At 50.4% G+C, this 27,742-nt stretch overlaps 1 protein-coding gene across 9 annotated transcripts in view; it reads right to left on the reverse strand.

The window, feature by feature from the left end:
* The window catches only part of ITPR2 (inositol 1,4,5-trisphosphate receptor type 2), a 4,412,221-nt gene that overhangs the window by 1,882,947 nt on the left and 2,501,532 nt on the right, over positions 1-27,742 (reverse strand). For 8 of the 9 annotated variants that reach the window (XM_069628470.1, XM_069628469.1, XM_069628468.1 and 5 more), the window contains one exon: positions 12,404-12,529. In XM_069628470.1, the coding sequence (XP_069484571.1) occupies positions 12,404-12,529 (126 nt within the window). The remainder of the gene's footprint in view (positions 1-12,403; positions 12,530-27,742) is intronic. The other variant, XM_069628465.1, reaches the window with a different exon arrangement.

Raw genomic sequence — 27,742 nt, forward strand, 5'->3', positions numbered from 1 at the left:
CTCCTCCCACACTTTCAGTAGAATAGGGGCTAGCTTGTCATGGAACTCCTTGTATAATGCAGCTCATAGGCCATCTGAGCCAGGGGCCCTGCCAGATGTTAATGCCTTAATGGCAGTGGTGATTTCTTCAAGTGTAATAGGCATATCCAGTGCATTCGGGGTTACCAGGGTTAGAACTGGGAGACCGAGAACCCGCAGGTAGTCAGTTATCTCTTCTGGGGATTTAACGTCTCGGTTGGAATGGAACAAGTTACTTACCTGTAACTGTTGTTCTCCAGCATGGGTCTGGCATGGATTCACATGCTCATGAATATTCCCCGTCGTCAGGCTGGGAATCCTCGGTAAAGAAAAAATCAGTATCAGTTTTGTTTCTGATCTGTCTTTCTTAGTAGTAACCAGTCACTGATCTCTGGGTCATACTGCCCCCAGCCAATGACTGCCCTCTCCCTAAGCCCCGCCTCTGGCAGCCATCCTCAGATTTGGTAGCACACCAAGTGGCAGTATGACCAAGTGAAGAGCCACAGATGGGTAGGTGGGAGGGTTTGCATGTGAATCCATGCCAGACCCATGCTGGAGAACAACAGTTACAGGTAAGTAACTTGTTCCTTCTCCAGCATGGGGTCTGGCATGGATTCACATGCTCATGAATAAAAGAATACATAGCAGTATACACATGCACAACCACAGGAGGTGGTAACAGGCTCAATATTAAGCAATACAACAACTCAACATTAAGCATCTCTTACCTCCTCACCAGGCTCATCTTAAGCGAACAGGTTGCGCAGCACTGCTTGGCCGACCCTGGACTCCTCCCTGGAGTCCCGATCGACACAGTAGAATCTTGTGAAGGTGTGCGTCGACCTCCACGTAGCAGCCCTGCAGATGTCCAGCAGGGGCACACCAGACAGGAACGCCGTGGTAGCAGCGATCGCTCTGGTCAAATGGGCTCTCGGATGGCCGGGCAGCGGTCGGTTTGCCAACTGGTGACAATGCAAGATGCAGCCGGAGAGCCATCTGGAAATGGAAGTCTTCGAGAGAGCCTTCCCTTGATTCACAGACCCAAAGTTCACAAACAGTTGTGACGTCTTCCGAAAACTCTTTGTGCGGTCCACGTAGAACTTCAGCGCTCTAGCTACATCCAGCGAGTGCAAAGTCTTCTCGGCCGGCGTAGAAGGCGACGGGAAGAAAACTGGTAACACCAAGGGCTCGTTGAGGTGGAAGTCCAACGGCACCTTGGGCATGAAGGAAGGGTGCGTCCTCAGCACTACCCTCGTGTCATGAAAAGTCAAGTATAGAGGCTTGCAAGATAGGGCCTGAATCTCTCCCACTCGTCGTGCAGAGGTGATGGCCACGAGGAACGATGTCTTCCATGACAGGAACTTCAAAGGCGCCGAATGCATAGGCTCAAATGGGGCTCCCATGAGCCTGGTCAGCACCACATTAAGCTCCCACGTCAGGGCAAGGGCCTTCACCGGCGTGAATGATCGGAATAGTCCCTTCATAAATTCCTTTACCAGGCGATGAGACCACAAGGACGCCCGTCCTGTAGTCCTGGTATATCGGGAGATGGCACCCAGATGTATTTTTATGGAGGCGTGAGCCAGTCCAGCTTTGGCCAGCGACAGTAGGTACGGCAGCACTTGAGGTGCAGTAATCCGCAGAGTGTTAATCTTCTGTGCATGGCACCAGACAGACAACCTCTTCCATTTATGACCGTAACACTTGAGAGTTGAGGACCCCCTGGCCTTTGCAAGAACCTCTCTGCAATCAGCCGGGATATCGTACCCTCCAAACTCTAGTGCTGCAGGAGCCAGGCCTGCAAGTTCAGCGACTGTGGGTCGTGATGGAGTGGCGCCTCCTTCTCTGGAGAGAAGATCCACGTCCGCCGGCAGCTTGACTGGTGGGGACGTTGACAAGTCCAGAAGGTCCGGGAACCAGATCTGCCTCGGCCACGCCGGTGCGACGAGGATCATCCTGCACCTGGACTTTTTGAGCTGGTTGATGAGGTGGAGCAGCAACGTCAACGGAGGGAACGCGTATAGAAACAGGCCGTCCCAAGGCTGTGGGAACCGCTGGCACTTGGAGTTCGTCGCCGTCGCGAACTGGTCGATCTGGGGTTTGCCCCATCGTTGGAAGAGTTGATCCACTTGGTCCTGGCGCAGTTCCCACTCGTGGCACGAGCACAGCTCCCTGCTGAGTGAGTCCACGATGGTGTTTTTTATTCCTGCCTGGTGGAAGGGAACCAGAAACATCCCCTGGGCGACGGCCCAGTGCCACAGATCTTGGGCCTCCTTGGATAGGGCTGGGGAACTGGTGCCTCCTTGCTTCCGTATATAGAACATTGTGGTGGTGTTGTCGGTGAAGATCCTCACCACTTTGCCCCTGAGGGACGGAAGGAACGACTTGAGAGCCCAGAACACTGCTCGGAGCTCCAGAATGGTGATGTGGAGAGACCTCTCTCCGGGAGCCAAAGGCCTCTTGTGTGGAGGTCCCCGGTGTGGGCCCCCCAGCCCTCCAGAGAGGCGTCCGTCGTCACCGTCTCCTGAAATGCCGGGATTTGAAATTCCGTGCCTGTCGTGAGGTGAGCACGGATGCCCCACCATAAGATCGCCCGACGGAACTCCTCGTCGAGAGGGATCCTGTCCTCGAAACAGCCCCTCGCCTGAAGCCAGCGGGCGTCGAGGAACTCCTGTAGCAGACGCATCCAAAGTCTGCAAAGGGGTAGAAGATAGATGCATGAGGACATCATCCCGAGGAGGGACTTGAATGACCTCACCCTGGCCATGTCCGTGGCTAGCAGGTGCCGCACCTTGCCCGGGATGGTCTTGGTCCTCTCCGCTGAAGGGGAGGCCAATTGCCCCACTGTATCAAGCTTTGCTCCCAGAAACAGTGCTATCTGCGATGGAACCAGGTGGGATTTGGGGTAGTTGATGGCGAACCCCAGCTCCGTGAGCAACCGGACGGTCCTCGCCGTGTGTTCGATGGTGAGTTCCCTTGTCCTTGCCCAGATTAGCCAGTCGTCCAGGTAGGGGTAAACGTGGACCCCCTGCAGACGCAGCCGCGCCGCCACTGGTGCCAGGCACTTGGTGAAAACCCTGGGTGCCGACTTTAATCCGAACGGTAGGGCCCTGAATTGGTAGTGGCGTCCCTGAACCACGAACCTGAGGAACTTCCTGTGCCTTTTTAGAATAGGGATGTGGAAGTAAGCATCCGCCAGGTCCAAAGACGATAGGAAGTCGCCTTCCTCCAGCTGTCCCAGCACGTGCTGGAGGGTGACCATCCTGAATTTATGCACCTTGATGTACTTGTTTAAGCGACGAAGGTCCAGGATGGGGTGCCAACAGCCTGTCTTCTTCTTGACGAGGAAGTACCTTGAGTACACTCCGGAGCCCCGGAGCCCTCTGGGGACGAGCTTGATGGCACCTTTCTTGAGCATCGCCTGTACCTCCAACAGTAGTTGAGGGATGTGATTCTCCTTCCTGGCCACGGGAGGATTGCAAGGGCACTTCTTTTGGAATTCCAACGAGTGCCCGTTGGCCAGGGTGTCCAACACCCAACGGTCGGTGGAGATGGACTCCCACACGCTGACGAACTTCGTCAGCCGGCCTCCCACCGGGGTGCTTTGGTGGGGGCCCGACAACCCAGCCAGGTCAGTCTTGCTTGGAGGCGGCCTTGCCGCCTTGGCCTCCTTGGCGACGGCGGCGGGACCCCCCTTGCTTGCCGCGACCTCTGTGGGCCTCCTGGGAAGAGGAGCGGGCCGCCTGGCGGTAAGTGGAGGAGCCACCGCTGGATCCTTTGGAGGCACCCTGTCTGCCTCCGGAGCTCCGAAAGGGCCGTCGCTGTTGAAGCACCCCCAGGTCCCGGGCCGTCTCCGAGTCGGTCTTGATGGCCTGTAGGGACTCATCCACCGCCTTACCAAAAAGGTTGTTGCCGTCGAACGGCATGTCCAACACCCTGGTCTGGACGTCCTGGCGAAAGTCTGTCGCCTTGAGCCATCCTCATCGTCGGAGGCAAACTCCGTTGCCCAGTTGTCAAAATCCAGTATCGGCAATGTCCGTTGCCATCGTTATGGCGTGATCCAACGCCACCTCGCCTTCCTGCAGAATTTCTAGGGCCCCCGCCCTTTTGTCATCAGGCAGGAAGTCTAGCAGGGGAGCTATCTTGAACCAGAGCTCCCTGTCGTAGCGGGCCACGATCACTAAGGCATTGGCCGCCTTAATCGTCGTCGCCGCTGACGAGATGACTCGTCGTCCCATAGAGTCCAACTTCTTGCCCTCGCTGTCTGGCGGGGAAGTGGAAGTTGAAGCCGCCGCACCCGCTGCCTCCTTCTTAGCCGCTGCCGAGACGACAGAGTCCGGCGTGGGCTGGGCCCTGAGGCACAAGGGGGAGGCATCAGGGACTCGGTACTTCTTCTCGTACCTGTCCCTCTTGGCTGGTGTAGTGGAAGGGTTCTTGAGGACAGCAAGCCCCTCGTCCCAGATGTCGTCGAGTAAAGGCACCGCGAGGACTGACTTCCTCTTGGCCTCTCGTTGTTGGTACAGAAACTCCTTTTTCTGTTCTTTAGGGCAGAGCTGGAAGAGCTCAGATGCCCTGGTTATCATGGTGTGGAAGGAGCCAATTTCGGGGGGGCGGAGGGGGTTGACGACGGGATGTCCGCTGTGTCATCGCCGCCGTCATCGTCCGTCCCCGTCGCTGTATCCGTCGCCGTATCCTCTCTAGGGTCCGGCGAGGGGGAAGAGGGGTCCACCGGTCTCGCAGGCACGAAGGGCGGAACGGGGTGGACTCTCCTCCGCTTGTTCGGAGGGCTTCCGGACGGGCCTGGTTCTGAATCCTCCGTCTGGGTCCGTGGTAATCTCGTCCTTATCTCGGTGCATAAGGATTGCATTGCCAACAAAATGGCCGCTGAGCTATCCTGGGGCTCGGGCAATGGCTGCGACGGACGGGATGGCCGCTCCACTGGGCCCTGTTCGTCGTCGTCGTCGCTATCTTCGATCACGACAGCAGGGACCGCCCCCTGGGGTCGAACCTTCTCAAACCTCTCGTTGAGGCCTAAGGACCTTTCGTTGAGGCCTATGGACCTTTCGTTGAGGCCCTTCTCGGTTTCCACCAGTTCCTCCCCAGAGGCTGATTCCAAGTCTGTAATGGCCACCGGCCCCCCCCCTCTTTTTCAGCCGGGGCTTCATGGGGGTCTTAGCGATGGGCTGGAAAGAGGAATCCCTCTGCGGTGGCAGGGATACTCTGGGCCTGGAGGGCGTTTCCACGGGCATAGAGTCTGCCGGCTTCGCCAGGGTCGCAGCGACCACTTCGGTAGAGGCCTTTGCCGGGTGGATCAAAGCCCTCACCACCTTAGGTGAGTCCTGGGCCTTCGCCTTGGGGGGAGGGTCAGCGCCTCGCTCCCCCTTCGAGATCGACCGGGTCCGCTCCAGCGACTTACCCGGTTTCTCGGACTTCCTCTTCCCCGAACCAGAGCGCTGGCTCGTGGTCGAACGTACCGGGGAAGTAGCACCCTGCTTGGCAACCGAAGAGCCCGACCTTTCGGCGCTCCCGGTGCCCGCGGACTCGCAGTGCTTGGCCTTCTGTTGGGCCCCCGTCGTCGGGGCGCCCTCACAGGACTTAGAAGCCCGCTCAGACTTCTTCTTCGCCTTATCACCTGCTATGCCCTTCTCCAGCCAGGCGGCGAGGCGGGAACGACGATCTTGTTTGGTCCGTTCCGAAAGGCTCTTGTAGAACGCACAGTCTTTCTCCACGTGCGTCTTGTCCTCATGAAGGCAGAAGAGACATCGGGAATGCTCATCCTCCTTGAAAACGTTCTGTAATCCGCATCCAGGGCAGCACCTGAACAGCTTGGATCGGGGCGTCGAGCTTCCCTTGTCCTGGGCCATGTCCGTTGAGGTAGGCCGCAGATCTTCCGGAATCCTCCAAGAAGTATAAACTCGATGAAAACTTCACCCTTGAGGGGCGTAGAAGAATTCCGAAACGGGTCCCCGTTATCGGAAGTAGAAACGGTGGAGTTTGAGGCTCGATTAAACCGAAAAAATGAGAAAATCTCCTGAAAAAACGTGAAAACGCAGTAAAAAACTCGAGAGCTAAACACGAGGACTCCCAACACTTGAGCGTGCGGTAAAAATCTGAGGATGGCTGCCAGAGGCGGGGCTTAGGGAGAGGGCAGTCATTGGCTGGGGGCAGTATGACCCAGAGATCAGTGACTGGTTACTACTAAGAAAGACAGATCAGAAACGAAACTGATACTGATTTTTTCTTTACCGAGGATTCGCAGCCTGACGACGGGGAATATTCATGAGCATGTGAATCCATGCCAGACCCCATGCTGGAGAAACAGGGTTTTGTAAAAATCAACAAATGTAACATTAATGTCTTCCTCTCGATTCACCACCTCCCTCTGTGGAGTCTGAATGCTGGACATAGGAGTGCGATAGCCCTCTGCTTTGAGCATTTCAGCCAGGAATTTACCTATCTGCGGGCTCAGGCAGTGCTCGCCATATATAGGACCTCTCTATTGGCTAGTTTATTAAATGCATTCAACGCTTTGTGGATATCAGAAAGGGTCTCTTTCCTATGTGTACTGCTGTAATCTATTTCAAGCGTTGCTAGCTTAGCTTCCACAGTTCCCAATTCTTTCCTGACACTTGTCAGCAACCCAGTAGTCTTTGCCATAATAATACCCCGCACCCACACCTTAAACGTTTCCCACAAAATCGAATATGAATTCACTGAACCCACATTTAACTCAAAGAATTCCTATATCTCTGTGTAGAGAGATTCGCACACATATGGGTCTCTGAGTAGTGCAGAGGGCATCCTCCAGCGTCTAGCACGTGGTGCGACATATCGCAATACCAGAGTGAGGGATATCGGAGAGTGGTCTGTGAACGTTCTGGGCAGTATCTCGCAAGCTGATACCGCATTAGAGAGGGACGAGCTAATAAGCCAATAGTCTATACGAGACTCCGAGTCATGGACAGATGAGTTGTACGTGTAGCGCCTCTCAAGCGGGTGAAGTACACGCCACATATCTACTAGGAATGCTTGTATCATTATCTATCGTAGGGTGGATGCTGCTTTTGTGAGTCCCCGGGGAGTAACAGAGGATCGGTCAAGTGATACATCCAGGATCGTATTGAAGTCTCCCCCACACAACACTAATGTATCGTCTGGTGAGTCGAGCATTCCCAGTATTGACCGATAAAATTCCGGATCATCAATATTTGGCCCATAGGTGTTGACTACAACCACTGAGCGGCCAGCAACTTCTCCCCATACCAGCACAAATCTGCACCGGGCATCTATTTTAATGTCTAGGTATCTGAACCCCAAAGGCGGATCAATCAGGGTAAGAACACCTCCGGATTGTGCAGAATAATCTGTGTAGTATCGGAGGGGGCACCAGCGTGAGTGAAAGCTGGTGTTTACATTTCTAAGTGCATGTGTCTCCTGAAGTAGTGGTATCTGTGGGCTATGCCTTGTTATATATGCAGCCACCTTCCTGGGTTTAACAGGGTTGTTGAGCCCCGCGTATGTTCCAGGAGAGCAGTTTAACCGTCAAACCCTGTCTGCATGCATTTTACGTGGTATTTATCACATTACCATTTTTTGTGTGTTGGTGTGTACCAGTCGATCCAGCAGTATCTGTTGCGACATAACTCTCTGATTTTTAACCTTTAACAACGCCAACAAGCCCCGGCCTAGTGCCGAGAGTAAACTGTTTCCAAGTTCCCCTCCGCCCGCACCCGCACCATCGACCCCAACATGATGATGAACCCCTCTCATTAACTTATGGAACTCTCCGGAGGTGCGCATGTTGTGGCCCACAACTGCCAGAGCTGGACACGGCTCATCCGTCTTAAAAACCTAAGTACAAATCGGTACCACCCAGGCACCTCTCCCCTACATCACAAACAGCAAAATAATATAGCTTTCAATGTAGTCAATCGACCGGGTCTCTTCTGTCAAAAGCAGGCTGTAGGAGACCATTTTGATCCAGTATTTGACCCTGTAGCAGAAGTGGGATTGTAGCTTCTATGTAGTCCATTGCTGCTGTAGGATGTTCAAAGAAGTGCGCACAGTCTCCATGTTGTATGCACAGTTTCGCTGGAAAGATCAGTGCATACGGGACCTGTCGCAGGCAGAGTTGTTTCTTGACTTGGTCGTGTGATCGTCTTTGAGCTTGTACGCCCACCGCAAAGTCCGGATAAATTTGAATGCTGTCGCCTTCATGTCGGAGGCGTCCCATTTCCCTTGCCAAATGGAGAGCAGTGTCTCTATCCCTATCGTTCATCAGTCTGGCGACTATCTTGTGGGGTGGAGCCCCGGGGTATGGGCGCAGGGGTCAGTGTGCGGTGGGCCCTCTCAACCAATAGGTGGTCCGAGAAGGCGTAGTCGCCAAACAAGAGTGTTTCCACGTGTTTTTCCATGGGACCCTTACAGAAGTATTCCGTCACGGCCACTATGCAGATGTTATTCTGTCGGGACCTGGATTCCAGGTCATCACATTTGCCACCCAGCTTGGACATCTCGCCTTCTAGCAGAGTGATGTTGCAAGTGTTCTGACCAATCAAGTCTTCATTGGTGCTGATCGTTGCCTCAGCCTCCGTCACTCGTGCACTTTTCTTGTCAACGCGGGCTTTCAGCGAGCTGACGGACATGGACCCGTTCTGTACGGTGGCGAGGAGTTGGTCATATCTGGAGTTTTCGGAGGATGTAGTCGTGGGGGTCAGCCGGTGGTGGTGGCATAGTGGCTGAGGATTGGCTGCTTGTGAAGGAATCCATAGGTCCAGTTTTTTTCTTCTTGGAGCTGGATCCCCTTGTCATCGCTGAGAAAATGAGTTATAGGTGGCGCACAGCTCACAAAGTGGCTGGTGCAGTTAGATATGCAAGACGGGTCTAGGAAGCCGCAGGCCTTGGACATCCCCACGCAGCAGATCTGAGCATTTATTCTTACTGTGTTGCTGGTCGGTTGCGAGGCCGGTCCCTGTGCCACTAGGGAGCAGTTTCTGCAGGTCTCCCTACAATTATTGCTGTGTTTCCGTCAGTTGACCCGCAAACTATTTGTGTTTCAGTGCACTGTTTGCTATGGCGTATCATCACAGGAAGTTCGCCATCGCACACCTTTTTTACAGTTGCCGTGTATTGTGGTTACCAGCTAGGATACGGTAATATAGTGCTTCCATCTGTACTGTCTTCGGTAGGATCGAAATTCACAGAGCCCACCTTGTGCCTGGAAAGGATTGTGCCCTCCCATGTATGGCAGCGCCGTCTGCCCTTCACTGGGATAAATACCAAGTCTTACATAAATTGTGCCAACCTTGTTTTCCCTCCTCAATCCAGGCAGCCTCAATGATAATGGATCCGTGGGTTCCTATGTATTGCTAGTGGTGTTGAAAACAGAGCTGCAGTGTCTTCACTGTGAAGGCGGCATTAACTTACAGCTCTGTCTGGTCTTCTCCTTCCCCTCAAGTACATCGCTGTATCGCTGCGTACTATTGCAGCACTCCGCAGTGATGTGTAGGGGGATCATGAACCAGTGTATTGGGAGTGAAGGAAGTGGGACCAGGTGCAGGTTTCCGTGTAGGTCACAGGGCTAATTGTGGGGATGGCCCCAGCTCCTCTGGGTGATGGCAGGTATGCAGTGTCAAGTTCGTGGTGCTGAGTTGTCTCTATAAGCCGTGCAACAGATCAACCGTCTCAATTCCACAATGTTCTGTAGCTGCCTTGCCAATAGGCCTGTCAGCATACATCTGTGTCTTGCAGCCCAGACTGTGTATCCACGCTGTGGCTATTTTGTGGTACGCAGCGTATCTCAGAGGCCCCAGTCCACCAATATCAGCGGACCCACCACGTCTCGACATCGTCCTCAGGAACCGGGCCTCCGTATGCAAGCCCAGGATTATAGCCTGCGCTCCCCAAGAGATCAATGATATGTCCTCAGTGTATCTCGGTGTCTATTGGTCTCAGCCGCTCGTCGGGGGCGAAGCAGGTGCCAAACGGGTGGCTGGTGGGGGACCTTGATCAGCAGGTGGGGCCAGCTCCAACAGCGTGGAGGCCCGCACTCACTCATCCAGGTGCAGGGCCCGATCAGCCTCCTATAGGTCCCGGTCTGGTTCGGGTTTGTGGGAATGCTGCATATCCGGATCGGTTTTTGGCTACACTGGTACGTTCTACGTTCTCCTCCACGAGCCGTTCCACTCTTGCTGGGCGCCTCGTCCGTCTGTTCTTGCCCACTTGGGCCCGCTGTGCCTGATCCCGTGAGCGGCTTCCTCGGTCTGACGTGTCCCTTCCAGGGGTCGGGTTATCCGCCCTTGTCGGATCGCACTGCAGGGCTCGTCTCGGGCCACGCAGATCACGGGTGCTGTGCAGAGTGCGCGGCCAAGGATCTTGATGGCACGTAGGGTGATGAGACCCAGCCACCGGCAACTATGCTGTGTGAAGCACCCTCCTCCCCCCGCATGGCCTGGTGACGCCTCTCGCACCACGGGCTGGATTGTAATCTCCCTGGTTCCAGCCGTCGGCTCCCACCATCTCCCCTTACCGCAGATTCTGCCGGCTTGGTTTTCTCAGGCCTGGGGCAGCCATGCAATCTGATTTTCTGGACACATCATCTGTAGCCTTTCCCCCATACAAATTCAGCCGAGATATGTGTCTGGGTGGCCCCAAAGTCAGATTTTTATAGTAAAAGGATTTCAGCCGGAGCGGAGCCGCACAGCTAGGCTGTCATCACATGTGCGTGGAACAGCGCCCCCCAGCCCCATGCATTTCTGAAAACAAGACACCTGTGGGAATCTAAAGAGGTCTCACATGTGCGAATCGTCCTAGATTTTATTACCCACATGGTCCGGCAATGTCCAAAATGTAGGGGGAAAAAACACAATTTTCAGGCATTTGCCACTAGGAAATCACCGAAACAGGCAGGCAACAACACATGTTCTACCTTCCCACGTTCCTGCAGCTGTGCCGACGAAAACAGTACCTCACATGTGTAGGTGCACTTACCTGGGGACAAAGGGAAAAAGGCTAATCGACTGGTACATCAAACACACTGGGGACGACTGAATTTGGCTTTGTGGACAACCCACAGATTTGGGCTTGGGGTGTCGCAGCCACCAAGAAAAACAGGGAATCCCATGCATTTCTGAAAAGAGGACACCCGTGGGAATCCAAAGAGGTCTGACTTGTGTGAATCGCCCTCGAATATATTACCCACAATGCCCAGCAAATTCCAAAATGTAGGGAAAAAATAAATGTTCAGACATTTGCCACCAGGAACCCACCAAAACACGCCAGCAACAACATGTCTTACCTTCCCACAGGTGTCCCGATGAAAACTGTACCTCACGCGTGTGAGTCCACTGACGTGGGTGCTAAGGGAAAAGTCTAAACCACTGGTACAACAAAGGGCTGTGAAAGACCATATTTTTACTTTATTTGGTCTTGTGGACAATCCACAGTTTTGGGCTTCGGGTGTCGCAGCCACCAATGCAAAGAGGTCTGACATGCGTGAATCGTCTGGCAATGACCAAAATGTAGGGGAGAAAACACTATTTTCAGACATTTGCCACCACGAAACCACTGAAACACGCTGGCAACAGCACATGTCCTACCATTCCACGTTCCCATAGGTGTCCCAATGAAAACGGTACCACACATGTGTGGGGGCACCGGCCTAGGTGCAAAGGGATACGGCTAAACCACTGGTACATCAAATGCCCTGGGGAAGACTGGATTTGGCTTTGTGGACAACCCACAGATTTGGGCCTGGGATATTGCAACCACCAAAGAAAACAGGGAACCCCATGCATTTCTGAAAAGAAGGCACCTGTCACAACCTTTGCAACATCTAGGAAGTTCTATACCAACCTACTTGTTCACGTCTGCCTTTCATTTGCACGCTCAGTATTTGCCCTCAGCATCGTTGTAGTCTTGCAAACTCTAGGTTGCAAACATTGCGTCGGCAGCTGCACTTTAAACTGATTGACGAATTGAGTAAATCAAAGTTATTCCGAAATCCCTGGATATTCCTCTATTTCATTCTTGTTCCAATTTCTACAACTCTGGTTCCACTTTGAGAACAGAGCGCATCGCATGGCAAGAGCCAGCCATCAGACTTCGCTCTTGATGTGGTGAATGCCCAGACAAGGTCCACTCTTATACCCTGTGAGGTGAATATCTCAAACAGTAGTGCTCTTTCAAATGCCCATGCGCTTTGCAGAATTAAGTAATATGATGTGGCATTCTGCTACAACATAGCAACATCAGTATTGTCAGCAAACACATCTTAGATTTAAAATAGAGCAAAACATGTATTAGGTTAAAAAAGGAGGAATCACTGACTCATCTACCTGTACATATTAGTGGCTTATATTCTAAACAGACCATGGGGCATACTTACACCTGGAGTGAGGAAGAGATTGAGATGCTTATGCAGGAGAACTTGATTCTGGGGATTTCCCCGACAGAAATTCTGGAGAAAGACGTGGGCCAGATTCATGATTTCATTCATTTTTTCGTCAGTCTGCTTTAGAGATTCAATAAATACAGCGCAAGTCAGTTTTTTGTTGACGTTCCTAACTGAATATATCACAAACATTCAGGCTTGGCTATACATGGTGAACCAGAAACAATGCATTCTAAATTCATTGGTTTAAATGTATTCCATAAACTTTGCATGAACAAGTTGGGTATGATCTAGTTCTGAAGGAACGCTGATGCGTGTACCCTAGTGCAGATCTACACTTAACATTGTTAGATCTTCATTCCATTTTGGGGGTATTGCTGTTGCCTTTATTGGACCCCAAACATATTGCTTTTTATCCCTTTGGTTTTTAAGATCTCTGTCCACTTTTTGTGGTCTGAGGGACCTTTACGGAAGCCCCCCTGCAACTTCATCCTTTTGTTAGTTTATAGTCCTATGGTAGCACATAAGGCTTCTATGACTGGGGTGCTTTTTACTTACCCCATTTTGGCTATAGGGCAATGTTATCACCCTACATCGGTATAAGAGAGTAGACTGGTGTTAGCAGCTGTTCAGATTTGATATCACCAGACAGGCAAACCAATTCACTGCACTAGCATACCTATGTACCTTATTGGTAGCGATTGGAGTTATGTATTGCAGCGATTGGAGTTATTATGTATTTCTTTAAATCCTGCTCTAAGCCATGTTATTTTCGCTCATTATTTATGTTTGAGGAAACCAGGAGGCAGGACTTAAATAGTCACTGTGCAAACAGGGTCTCACAATGAGCCAAGCCCAGCCCTCCATCTGCTATAGTAGTTTGGGTTGGCTTAGACCAGTCCCCAGCCATAGACAGGCTAATACAAATACTGTGTGGGTGGACCTTGGTGTTTGGCCATTTTTAGTTTAGCCCAAGAGTGTTAAAGAGTATTTCTAGAGGTGACCCTAACCCTGCAACCCATGGATAGGTTATTTTATCTGCACCTGTCGTGGAGAACATAGATTTACCTGACTTTTCCCCCAACAACTGCAGTTGCCCGTACAGACATTGTCCTGCTTTATTTCTATGGGGAACTTGTACACCACCCTAAAACTAAAACTCATATAAAGTGACTAAACAGGTCCCTTACCTGTACATGGACATTTTTCCTGGGTCCGATTAGTTTTAGACCAGAAAACTGGAGTTTAAACAAGTCTTGCTGTTACACTAATAGCTACTGACAATACTATCATATAATGAATAACTGCTGGTTATTAATGTATATAGGAGTGTAATATGTAGGGGGTCTAGTATTTACATTCTAATCTAAGCCTAACTCTTGATGGCCCTCTGGACTGGGTGTCTATAATCATTATCATATTAAGTTTATTTCGACCAATTTCATAAAAAAACTTGATAAAAACAATTAATTCATAATATTTCATTCATAACATATTTCCCGTATAACCCATTAAAAACATCAAAAGCACAAAACATATACATTATTAAATCGCTATTTAAAACTTCATCAAATATAAGCACCATTCATAAATAAAATCTCAATTATACAACATACACCCTATTACAAAGTGTGCAATATCCAAACCACGCATTCATAACTACAGATGATTCTCACTAGTAAGTTACTGCATCGCCAAGCTAGTTGCAGAAACATGTTACAGCATACATTTCATCTACTCTGTCTTCATACAACATTCCTTCCCTGGTAATAATTTAAGCATATTTTTAGATTCTGACAACATGCTCTCTTATAGATTGGACATAGTAACATAGCCTCCTGAATAGAATCTGTGACAACTTAGCATGAGGTGTGCATATCTGATCGATCATGATACCAAGTTTTGTTTTCTTTTTTAAAAAACATGTTTATTTTAAACCAAGACAGAGTGACAACGATATAGTGTAAACAGGCTTTGGACGCGAATCCAAAAGCAATAGAAATCCCCTCCAATCCTCCCAAACTCCCCCCCCCCTCCTCAGCCCTTGGTTTGGAGACATCTCCCGTTAGCTTGTGTTCTGTGTCTACTTCAGCTATGTTTCCCTTTCAGGGGGCGTTCCGATCCCCCAAGGCCCACCGGATGTTGGTAGGCTTATAAGTCAATGCTGGAAATTTCAGATCATATTCCAATACTGCGGTCCAGATGTTCGGAAAGCGGTGGAGGAGTCCAGCCCTTGCCGCTGTTACCTTTTCCGCAATCAAGATGTCCCATATTTTCCCCCACCACTGGGACATAAAGGGGTCGTCTGGGGCTTTCCAGGAGCGGGCTACCACTATTTTCCTGGCTAGGAGGCATTGAGTTAGTAGCTTGGCTCAGTTTCTGGAGTGCGGGTAGGTCCCGGGAATCGGGACCCCTAGGAGGATTGGCCCAGGCTCCAGGGGGAGGGCTGTTTGAGTGATCTGTTCGATGGTGGTTAAGCAGGACTTCCAGAATTGTTGGATCTTTGGACATGACCACCACATATGAAAAAAGGAGCCCAGTCTGCCGCACCCTCTCCAGCAGGTGTAGTCGAGGGAGTGGTTCATATGATGAAGCCTGAGAGGGGAGTAGTACCAGCGTAGCAGAATTTTGTACGCACACTCTCTGTTAGTAAAACAGGTGGAGGATGTATGTGCTCGGGTCCAGACGTCCACCAAGGTCTGGTCTTCAACCGGGTGTCCCAGATTCGCTTCCCACTGGTCCATGCATCAGGTTTTTGAGGTGACAAAATCCCCCAAAAATCGCCTGTTTAAAGTTGAGATCCTGCCCCGGATTGGAAGATCTTTGAGGGTTAGTTCGAGGAGGGTGAGAGGGCGCTTGGCTGCTCAAAGGGTTTGTGGCTGGGAGCACCAGTGCCATAGCTGAATGTACGTGAATCTGTCTCTTTCTTGGAGTTGGAACTTTTCCTTACATTGTTCAAAAGTGCAAGGTAGGCCTCCCACATACAGCTGATCTAAAGTTTCAAGGCCTCCCGCAACCCAGTTCCGGAAGTTCCGGGGTTCGCTCCAGGCGAGAAGGACGGGTTATGAAAGATAGGAGATAGGGGGCTCAGGCCCCTCGGAATTCCTTTATGTTTCAACGCCCAGTCCCAGGAGTTATGGGAGTGCTTGGTCGCCAGCAGGAGTCCTTCCCAACGCTCCCTGAGAGAGGGCGGTATGTGTGGGAGAAACTGCAGGGAAGCGGTAGCCGTGATTGTTCCAATTCTACCCATCTGGGGCGATCTGTGGATATTTGCCAGGCGCGGATATGTGCTAGTTGCGCTGCCACACTAAAGGATCGCAAGTCGGGGACCCCCAATCTACTCAATCTCGCATTGCCTAACATTGTTTTTGTGGGGATCCTGGCCTTCTTTCCCCTCCAGATGAATCGGCGCATTTTCCTCTGCAAATCGCGGAGGGCGGGGGCTGGGATTGCAATCGGGAGCGAGAAGCAGGCGTAGAGGAATCTTGGGAGTAAGTTCATTTTACAGGCCGTTATGCATCCCATTAGAGAGATTTCTTGGGTCGCCCAGCGTTTCAAATCACCTTCTAATTCTTTAAAGAGCTGGGGGAAGTTGGTTTGATACGTGAAACCCTCCAATTGCAAAGGTAACAGTTGCCCAGCACAGATCATAAAAGATGTGGCCAGAGATCTGGCCCCTTTTATCACCAAATTAATTAGCTCATCATTTTCCAGCAACTCTGTACCATGAAACTTAAAGGAATCTTGGGTCCTCCCATTACTCAAGAAACAAACGCTAGATCCATCGATTCCTACAAACTATAGACCGATTACAACGATTTGCAAATCCAAGACTATCTTGAAACTAACAAACTATGTGGATCACGACAATCTGGCTTTAGACCGCAACATGGAACGGAAACTGCCCTTGTTGACCTCAAAAGCCAGATTGATGAACTAAAAGATAAAGATAGAGTGGCCATCCTACTCCTCCTTGACTTGTCGGCGGTCTTTGACCTGGTCGACCACAAGGTACTTTGTGACTACCTTGCATCGGCTGCTCACTTTTCGAGTTCAGCTGTCAGCCCAGAAAAAGTAGACACCCCTCAATGATGGAGGCAATGTATACTGTTGGCCGACGACCAACCGCCTCATGTGTTTAGTATTAAAAATACACAGCCATAAGCTTGACTTAAGTGCAGCCATTTTGAGGTGCTTGAAATCGCCATTTTGTTTTCTAACCCTCGCCTCTTGCCTTCTGCTAAAACTGCTTTGCTGAAAACTTATTCTGCTCCACTAGTACATTATTGTTCATGCATAAAGCAAGGCCGCGAGAGACTTGTTGAAACATAACGCAACGACCCAGACAGAAATGCCCGGTCTCCTCTCGCATAAATCCTTGAAAGTAAGCAAGAAGGCATTTAATCATTACACAGGTGCCTGCTAGTCTCGCTAATACAGTAAAAATGTTGGAAACAAACATTTAATGGCTTGAATTATGCTCTCCTTTAAGGCCCCCCTTCCCTGAGCCCTGTAGAGCCCTGGAGAGCGAGTTGACCCCCCAGTACACGAATAGAAACTAGGAGATAGCGAGGCCTGGAATGTGTCTCTCCCCTGCACGCAGCTTGCTTGCAGAGAACAGAAGCAGTGTGCTCTTACAACAAAGAATTGTGTCTGCAGGCTCATGAAATTGCAAACTGTTGCTAAATAAATGTCTGAAGGTGTCATACTCATCACAATTGTCAATCATTGAACCCAATTCAAAGGAAATACATTATGGGCGGTATTGAATGTGTCACCACTGATTGTAAGATGCTTGATTTGTATATATGTAACTGTTGTACGATTCTCACTCTCTTGCGTCCCCCGTGGTCTGGAAACACACGTCGCGGGGCGTGAGACCCAGTTGGCCAACTGAGACTATTTGCTTTGCAATAAATCCTAGCTTTTGGGAATACAACCTCGTGTCTGTCATATCAGTTTGTGTGTGGTGATTGTGCCTTGTTTCCATACGCGAGGCGCCCCTTCAATATGGCGCCCGAATAGGGACCCTCCCCCACTTGTTCCATCGTGTACGTTGTAAAATAAGGAAGGCGGAGAGAACGGCGAGGACGGGACGATCGAGCCGGGATCAAAAGGTGTTCGAGGCGCCCCTGTGAAAGTGATGAGACTCCTTTGCAGATCTGCACACAACTGATCCCTGATCGATGTGCCCGGCCAGAGAACAAAGAGACGAGAGACGAGGGTCCCGAAACAGAGTGAGCCAAGATACGCAGACACGACGATTATTGGTTGCGTCAGCATACGGACAAATCGCGTCTTGAAAGACGACTTCATTGATCAGGTGAGTCGTGCCCCAATTCAAAGTAACCCTGATATTGGTTGAGAGTTGATTTTGCAAAATTAAACGCCCAGTGTAAGGTTGATTAGCCGAGGGTAAGGTTAAAACATGCCTGGGGTATTGTCCACCTTAGCAGGATTTTTCCAATGCGGTAGACAATCTTTGGAAACTGGCCAGGTCGCGCCACCCGTGGGGTCGCCGGCGTATGAGATGTATGTGAAGTATGGTGTAGGGGCGATAATGTTTTGTGAGATTTGGCATAGGCAAACCAGAAAAGAGGAAGATTTGCAATGGCCGAATCACGGGAGTTTTGAGATTCTGAGAATAGATTATTTGGAGAAGGTGTTGTTGGAAAAGAAAACACGTCCTGCGGCATTTGATATCCTTAGAGACTGGAGAAAGGAAGCTATGCTTCGTTGGAAAAGTAGAGAGAAGAGCGCGAGCAGGCATAAGTCGAAAGCAGAAAGAGTGAAAGAAAGGCAGGAGGAGGAGTGCGATGATAGTTTGAGAAAATCAAACAGACGTGATCAGTTGAGTGTAGACAAGATATATTTACAACAAGAGCTGCATTCATCAGATGAGTTGATAAGCAAAATACTAACTGAAACAAGGCGAGAGCGCCCAATAAGAGGGATTAAGAAAACTGAACCAGTGTCTATTGCGCAGCCCCCTCCAGTTGCTCAGCCCCTCCCTATTGTTCAGATCCCAGCACAGCCACAAATCATACAAGCAGCACCTCCCATTAGCCAGCAAGTACCACAGCAGTTACTTCCCGTTCCCGTTGTCCCATCCGCACCTCCTTCCCAAGAGATTGTTGTTGTCCCATCTGCACCGTTAATTATTAAACTTGAACTCACTGAAAGAAGAGAGGGGACGGGACAAAGTGAACGCACTAGAGTGACCTGCAGCGCGATTAGCAAAGAGAGAAAGCAGGAGCTGCAAGAACAGGCAGAGATGTTTATAGATTGGAATGATGAAACGTCGACGCTGGCCTCTATGTATGATTTCAGGAGGAGCAATGAAAGACAGGTAGTGTTGGAATGCATGGGGGAATATTTAAAGGGGAAATGGAAGCAGTTAATTGGGAGGGTACCGCCGCAGCAGTTGTTGGATTTGAATGCGTTGGCACATTGTAGAGAGAGAGATGAAGAAATAAAGGAACATGTAGACAGGCTTTTTGAATTTAAGAATGAACTTGATGATGAGTATGCTGAAATGTTTAGCATGCCAGGGTATAGGGGAAAGGATATAAGGAGAGACAGGGGGAGGTGACAATACCATATGTACAGCGGCGATTTCTTTCGTCGTCAAGACAAACGGGTGATAAATTAAAAGTATGTATACGAGAGGCGTTAAGATGGATTACAGATCCTAATATTCCCACAGTGGAAATACATCAGATATTTCATGAATACCCCTTGCCAATGAAAAGAAAAGTGCTACAGACAATGGTTGAATATTTAGTAGACAGAGATATAGATGATAAGAAAGCTAGCCCCCCAGAATTGATGGCAGTATACAAAAGAGCATTAGAACGTGGAACAGGAGAAACAGCCTTATCACTTGATTTGGGAATAATATTAAATATGAGAAATGGGGGGGGGAAGTGAGTGTGGTATTTCCTATGAGGGAAGTCCCACCTACTTTTGTGCCTAAGGTAGAGATTCCTGCAACGGGCAATCAACCAGCGCGAGTAACGGAAGCACATTATACAGCACAATATGGGCACGTCCCCTTCTCTAGACAGGAAATGAATAACATAAAACAGACGATTCCCGATATAAGAAAGAATCCAGTGGGATTCTATAAGGAAATAGAGTCCTATTTGAAATCGTCCATGTTCACTATGAATGATATAGATTTAATATTCCCAATAGTTGTGCCAGCAGACATATGGAAGCAAATAAGAAAAGTGGATGATGACATGGCCTATGGCGCCACATGGGCAGAGCTAGTAGCAGAGGATAAGAATAGAGAAGCGGGCAGAAAGTCATCGGCAAATATGGCGGCGTTACCAGCACAGATAATACAAAAATTGAAAGAAATTGTTCCAGAAAAAAGAATCGTATGGGACAAATTGACTGCATGCGTTCAGGGCAAGGATGAGTTAGCCACAGATTATTTTAATAGATTTGAGGAAGTATTTACAGATTTTAGTGGACAGGATGTAAGCACAGAAGTGGGTAAAAGACTATTTGTCGATAAGTATGTGAGAGGGTTAATATCTCCAATCCAAAACCTAATAATGACATCAGAAAGTGCATGGCAAGCAAAAACGTTGAGCGAAGTATTGCATATGGCCCAATATTATGAGAACAGAGTGAATACAGAGAAAGAGAAAGAGGTGAAGGATAGGGCGAATTTGAAAACAAGAGTGCTACTTCAGCAAGTGACGGGACACAATAGAGGGAGAGGAAACGCACAAGGCAGAAGTAATTCGAACATGCATGGAGGGCCTCTGGGATTAAATCAGGCTGCTCTACCTCAGGATTAGGAAGGCCCAGATATTCTGCTAAACCTGCAAGCCTGTCGGAAAAGGCCTTCGCTTAAGACATGTCAGGGTCCTCCTCCTCATCTGTATCTGCCGGGGTGTCCAGTTGGACTGCCGCAGGAGGAGGGGTGCTGGGCGCCATGGTCTGCGGTGTGGAGACCGGAGCCGGAGGCTGTTGCAAATGTTGGCTCGGAACTGGCTGCAGTGGGGGCGGATTCGAAGGAGCCGGCAGCAGGGGCTGCGCTGGGGCTTGTGGTGCCGGAGCCATGGAAGGAATGACTATAAGCACCGGTGGAGTGACCGGAGGGAGCAAGTCCCTGACTTTATCTCTTCAGAAGGTCCAAATCTGGGGAGTTTGCATCAGCCCCAAAAACCTTTCAAAGAACCTATGCTTGGAGGCAGGGGATACTGATGGGGTGGCTGGGGGCTGCTGGGGTCGGAGCACACCCAGTCTGGGTTGCATGGGGAACCTGCCCTGCGCTACTGATGGATACACTGTAGGCCACATACCTGGCTGACACCAGTCCCACATTGAAACTCGTTCACCCACCTGCTCTGTTCCTATAAGTGGCAGTGGACGAGCGGCCATGTTGTCTGGCACGGCGGCCATTTTGTCAGGCTGGGTGCCATGTGCCAGAGTGGTGGTGCATGGCCCTCAGGATACGGCCTCGCCCAAGACTCTTGGTGTTGGAACATGAGACCTCAGGTCTAGGCCTGGAAGGCGTATCGCTCTTGGCATTATCACTGGCAGTGCTGCGTGCAGGCACCCTCTCGGACATTGAGCCAGTACTAGAGCATTTAGTGGTGCAAAGATTGACGCATTTAGTAAATCATACTTAAATAAATCAGATCATGCGGTTTTGACAGTGAATCCAAAGTAGGAAGTGATTAACTGGTGTGCAACGCTTAATACCCAAAAAGGATTAATAAAGAAATATCTGTGATAGCCTAAACATTTAAAAAGCGACATACTGAGATGAAAGAGAACTTAGCTAGGACATTTCCATAGAAAAGATGAAATATCAATAGGACAGTAAAATGTCACCAATGGCTTTGGGTGAAAGTGAGCGGACCACAAATAAACTACACCAAAGTCATCCAAGGGAATTAGGAAGATAGGTGTACCTTCAAACAAATCATAATTTTGGGTGGGTGAGTAGTGTAGATTAATCAATATTCTGTTCTTTCTCAATTGATAGCATCGTCTCCACAAACTCAAGCTTGTAGATGTTGGTGCAAGATACCATAGCTTATATTGTATTTGCATGTACATGCTAGAAACCCAGAGCACCACATCTACACATAGGGATATTTATTTTGCAATTGTTTTCACATAAATGTTCTCTCTTTATTGGACTATTGTAACAGCCTCTTTCTAAATCTACTTGCCTCTACTCTCCGCCCTCTGCAACTAATCCAGAACGGGACTGCAAGGCCTGAAGCCCTGGGATCGTATCTCTCCAGCTCTGAAATCTCCCCATTGGCTCCCAGTGGATGCAAGGATTCAATTCAAAACCCTCTGCATTGTCCACAAGGCTTTCTGGGGCCTGGGTCCTAAATGCCTTCAGCTATCCCTCCGCAAATACCTCCCCACTCGAGCTCTTTGCTCCTCTACCTCTAACTCCCTCAGGGTCAGTCGTTTTTCAAAGAAACGAGCTGGGGGTAGATCTCTGTCTTCGGCTGGGTCCTCCCTCTGGAACAGCCTCCCTCAAACTTGAGGAGAACCATCTCCGGTTCCGGAAGCACCTCAAGACCTTCCACTTTTCTTCTGCCTTCGCTCCCCCTGTCCCCTGCTGATCCGTTCTCTCTTGGCACCGTCCACCTGGCCACCCTCTGTCCTCCGGGCCCAGGTACCGGCTCACCCCGCCATCCTCCCGCACTGCCTCCGGGCCACCCCTTGCACTGGGGTCTGTATCTGTACCCATACAGCCCCCCCTTGTTCTTCCTGCAATAATCAGACCTACCCTGTCTGCTGCCTTAAACCTAGCACTTGCAAATTGCTGGCTGCACTACCACTGTTTGTTGCCTTTATAATTTATTTATTGTTATTTATCTGTTTCTCTGCTTTGCACTTTCCACTTCTCCCCCCTTCCATGCACTTTTCCCCTTCCCTTCTCCCATGCACCTGCGAGTTCTCAATGTCACTGGGTCTAGTAAGATCGCTGTTTTGTTCTCCCCTGTTCCCCTCACTTGCCTTGTCACGCTCTGAAACACTTGTGTACTAGCGCAATAGAAATAAAATATCAATATCAATAAATGTCATTTTTATATGCAACTATTCTCTGATACCTGCACTTGCAATTGATATAGAAGGAAATACAGTATGGTGATCTTTCATTTATGAAAGAAAACTAGTTCTATGTAAACTTTATGTGGAATAGTTAAGTACACTGGTCGATAAGTAGTGATGTAATTATAGACTCAGATTTTGTTGTTTACTAATTAGACTGTCTAATTAGAGATATTTAGACAAATAATAATCAAATCTTTTGGGAAAGATTTGACTGCAGTCCCACAAACTCACTGTGATCATATGAAGCCTCCTTACTGTCCATTCCTCACTTCAAGACACAGAACGAGGGCAGTGCCTTCTCAGTCTAGGCAGCAAAATTGTGAAACTTCCATCACCTGGAGTTGGTAACTATAGACAACCACATACTCTTTAGGAACTAGTTGAATAACGTTCTCGTCCCTCCAATAGTGTTGTAGGATTGCGTTATGTGCTTCTGTTCCTTTTCACTGCTGAGAAGCAGAATAGTATGCACTTTAGAAGGGAAAATAACCACTAACATAACCATGCATAATGGGATGGGAGAAAAAGGCGATATGGGCTCACATTGCGAAAAATTGTACATTATGTTTTGGCCGAGATGCTTAGTGGCAATGGCAAGTACAGTGTTTTAGGTGTAAATGCTATATTCCAGTTTATATATCTGCTGCAGGATGTTAAAAGACGAATAGGGGGTGCGTGGCCTGGAGCACCAGTGATGTGGCAGCTCCTCTAATGGCCTCTGTATGAGACCCGCAGCTTTCTTTAAATAAATGATGCTCCCGACGTTTCTCTGTACTACAAATGTTGGCGACCACAAGCAAAATGCCAAGGCAACGGATGGCGGTGAAATGAGCTCATAACGCTTGTCGAAGCCTTGGAACGGAGCGGGGGAAGGTTCCGATGCCGGCCGTCAAGATAGCCCAAAATGACAGGAGGGCCGCGGAGGCTACACTGCGACACCTTGGCTAGCCTCTCCACTGAACTCTGACTGGGGTGACCCTCTGAGTGAAGGGCTTTACCCCTCCGTGCGCCCTCCACTGTGCCGTCACCCTTGATCGGATGCCGCGGTCCGCCCATAACCACAACGAGACATAAGCCTCGCTATGTTATTCCTCCAGATTCAGCCTGGGTGTGAGCACCCTGACGACGGCCCAATGGACACAAACACTGGCAGCGCTAACGTCGCAGCAAACCCCGCCGGGAGTCCCACTGGCCCCCGTCGGCGAGCAGCAGCAGAGTGTGCTGACCCAGCAGGGCCTGATGGCGCAGCACACGCCGTGCATCTCGCGCTCTCTCCGCCCGGCCCGCTGGATGCCCTTGACGGTATGGGAGTCGCGAACCTCCAGCTGCCTTGATGCCGGCGACCATCCTCCTGCACATGTGAAGGTATGCAGGCCCCAACCCCACGGAGGCAATCTATGACGCAGCCTCCCTCCTAACGTGGCTGCCCTCCCTGCCCCATTTGTATGAGGGGTCTCCATTATTGTCGACTCTCCCAGAGGGCGAACCTCCATTCCTCCAGCTTGCCTCTGCCTCCATGTGACCGCTGGGACCCCCCCAGGGCCCTATATGAGGGGTCCCTCTTAATCCCTATCCCGACTTCGTTCCCCACTGGTGGCCTGATTTGGAGGGGGACACTTCAGCAGCAGAGCAGTTCCTAAGGGGCTCGCCCCCCTAGCTCAACAATACCCTCTGCATAGCCCTCAACCATTTGTGTCGAAAAGGCGGGTGAAATCGCCCGATTTTGTTTTTGGCGGGTGAGACGCCCATTGGAATGAATGGGCGTGCAGAAGCCTTGGCGGGTGAGTCCGCCCTTTACAAGGCGGGTGACACCCGCCGAATGCGTGTGAGTTGAGAGATATGCCCTCTGTCGCTGTGCTCTGCCAGCCTCGGCCTCAACCTTGGCCGCACCCAGCCTAGCAACTGCCACTACACCCTGGCCTACGGCTCTGCCCCGCTCCACATCTCCCAGCCTCTACTTGTGTTCCTTGGCCCCTGATCCAGAAATAACGTCTGACTGGCTCCCCTGGATGTGAATTGGTGCCCATAAAGACCGGCCCTGTCTCTTTGCTCCTCCAGCCTGGTCCCCCACTACCTTGGGGCCCAACTCAGCAAAGTCCCTAGAGGGGACCATCCGACCGGTCCAAACTCTGGAAGCGCCCAAGAATCCTCCATCCAGACTCCCAAATTACGCACAGGGGCCCTAACCCCTACGAAGTGTTAAGCAGGACCTGGCAGCCCCTCCCCTTCCCGCTGATGCACCAGACATCAGTGGATCCCCCCTTCTTTTTCAGCTGCTCTACCCCCAAGGTCGCACAGGAGTCCCCTGAGTGGTGTCCGGAAGGATGGCTAAGCATCTCAAACTCCCCAAGAACCCTGACATTGCCACCATGCTGCTTTTGGCGGACAAGAGGCAAAAGTCAGAGCCTCCAAAACTTGCGCCTCAAAAGCTCTTAGGACAGAGGGACGCTGGCGACCAAGAAGACCTTCAAAACTTCATGTCTGGCATTAAGGCGGAATTCAGGTCATGCATGTCCGGGCTCACTACTAAACTAGAGTGGACGGACCAGAGGGTCACGGACGCGGAAAAGACGCTGGGAGAGGTGGAGGACTTGACCTAGGAACATACTGCAACCCTTGTGGAGGTACAACGCTCGATCCAGGCTCTACTTGATGAAGCAAGATGCTTGAATTCAAGCTGGAGGACCTTGGAAACAGGGCCCGCCGCAACAACCTACGAATACGAGGGGTTCCTTCCCCGGTACCCGATAAAGAACTGGCGGAATATGTGGGTGACTTTTTCCAATCATTATTCCCGCACCTAGATAAGTAACAACTCATTCTAGATCGCACGCACAGGCTGCACCCTCGAGGGGGAGTGGAATCGGACCCCCACAGACGTAATAACAAGGGTGCATTTTTACACCACCAAAGAAGCCATTTCTGCAATAGGGTGATCCCGAGATGAGCTAACCTTCCAAGGCTGCCCGCTCCAAATCTGCCAAGACCTCTCCCTCCTGACGCTACAGAAAAGAAGGGCCCTCAGCCTCTTGCGCCTTTCCTCCAAGACCGTCAAATCTGATACCGTTGGTTGTTGCCAACGGCCCTGCAGTTCTCTTACAAATGAACTCTTCATAGAATAAGCCACCTTGATGATGCCACGACGATCCTACGCCCGACTCCCCAGGGGGAGCGAAAGATCGCACTTCGGATCACGCTGCTAGTGACCCAGGCAAATCTCCCCCAAGCAATGGAAAATAAGCGACACTGGAGCCTCGCGCGACAAGAGCGATGGTGCGGGCCTCACTCGGCCCATGCCCAACTTAAAGGTGTATGCCAACGAAATTCCCTTGGAGTGGAACTCGACCTTTACTGATGACTGTTTTAGCCCTGTTGGCTAGGGGGAATGCCTGATAAAAAGATACCGGCTCCCCAGGTTAAGGTCTCGACCTCCCGTTGGAGGCTCATGTTAAGTACCGTGTCCTCCCGTTGGAGGTCAGTGTTAAAACCCCAGCCACATGATGACCTCACTTTGTTCAAGCCTCCGAACAATGACAGAGCTTTGCTTTACCCAGCCCCCACTCCTGGAACCCATGGAATCCCAGAACACACCCCCTCCACATCAGAAACTGAAATTTGTCGTGCTAAATGTCAGAGGTTTAAATTCCCCACCTAAAAGGAAATCCATTCTACAACGTTTGCAAGATGGGGAATCCTCTGTGGTTTTTCTGCAGGAGAATCACCTAATCCCAGCGGACTTTACCCGCCTTTGCAGCAGATTTTTCCCTCTACAATTTCTTGTTTCTTAACGGAACTAAGAAAGGGGGCACTGCAATTCTCTTCGCAAGAGGAATTAGAACACACATTCTGGAGACTGTGTTGCCTAGAAGGCCGCTTTATGGCGGTCAAATGCCTTATCCTCGGATAGCTTTACTCCCTCATCTCAGTATATGCCCCAAATGACAAACTGGAGGGGTTCTATAGAGACTTGGAAGCATCTCTCCTCCCATTTGTCGAGGGCCAAACCGTCATCTGTGGGGACTTCAACAGGGTCCCCAATCCACTTAAGGACAGATTGCATCCTCCGATCCACAGGGACACTAAACTGGTGGCAGGTCTCCTCTACCTATTTCAGGCCCTAGATGTAGTGGACACGTGGAGAGTGCTCAGTCCCAATGAAAGGGACTACTCCTTCTATTCATACGTCCACAGAACCTTCTCCCGGTTCGACCTCCTGCTGCCCCCCCCTCTAAAGTCCTTAACTTCGTTGACGATGTCATCATTGGCCCCAGGGTGCTCTCCTATCATCCACCAGTTGCCCTGACGCTCCAGGCCCATGACCCTGACCCTCCTGCCCGACGCCGATGGAACCTGTACGACCCCGTCCTCAACGACATGTCATTAAGAGACTCCATAGCTAAGACGATCAAGAACTTCTTCAGGGAAAACCTGAACGAGGACACGTCCCCGGCTAACACCTGCAATGCTATGAAAGCTGTGGTCCGGGGAGAAATGATCGCCCAGGGAGCAGACTTTGACAAACACAGGCGTCAAACCCGCATGGACCTAGAGAACAAGGTTTATGAAGGTGAGGCCGTCTGCAAACGCAAGGGCTGGTCCCTGAAATCCCATCAGAACTTGTAGGCTGCGCGAAAGAACTTGGAGCCACATTACGCAGAGGACACTGCACAGCTGCTAGCTAAAACCAGGCAAGGGTACTATGCCAAAAGCAATAATGAAAATAAACTATTTGTTGACAAACTCGCCAAAGCGAAGAAACAGAACTTTTTTCTGGGCCTCTGTGACACCCAAGGCAAAGTCCAATTTGCAGAACAGGACAAGCTACGACTCGCAGTCGCTCACCTCTGAGAAACAATGTTGGCATTCCAGAGGAATATTGATGAACAATTGGACTATCTGTGAGGTGCTGCTCTCCCCCGCCTCAAGGACTCTGTGAGGGAAAGCCTCGAGTCCCCTATCTCAGGTGAGAAGGCAGAGGCGGCTATCAAGAGTCTCAAATCCAGAGCCCTGGGGCCAGACGGGTATACAACACGGTTTTATAAAACTTTCCACCCCAATTTATAGCTCCCCTGACAACCCTCTTGCTACTTCAGAAACCACCACCCCCTCTATGCAGGAGTCTATTACAGTCCTCATCCTTAAACCAGGGAAAGACCCTAGGGATAATGGCTCAAACAGGCCTATCTCACTCCTAAACCTCAACGCTAACATATATTCACAAATCTTGTC

Source organism: Ambystoma mexicanum, chromosome 12, assembly GCF_040938575.1.
Source record: "Ambystoma mexicanum isolate Mex_15411 chromosome 12, UKY_AmexF1_1, whole genome shotgun sequence".
Lineage (NCBI taxonomy): Eukaryota > Metazoa > Chordata > Amphibia > Caudata > Ambystomatidae > Ambystoma > Ambystoma mexicanum.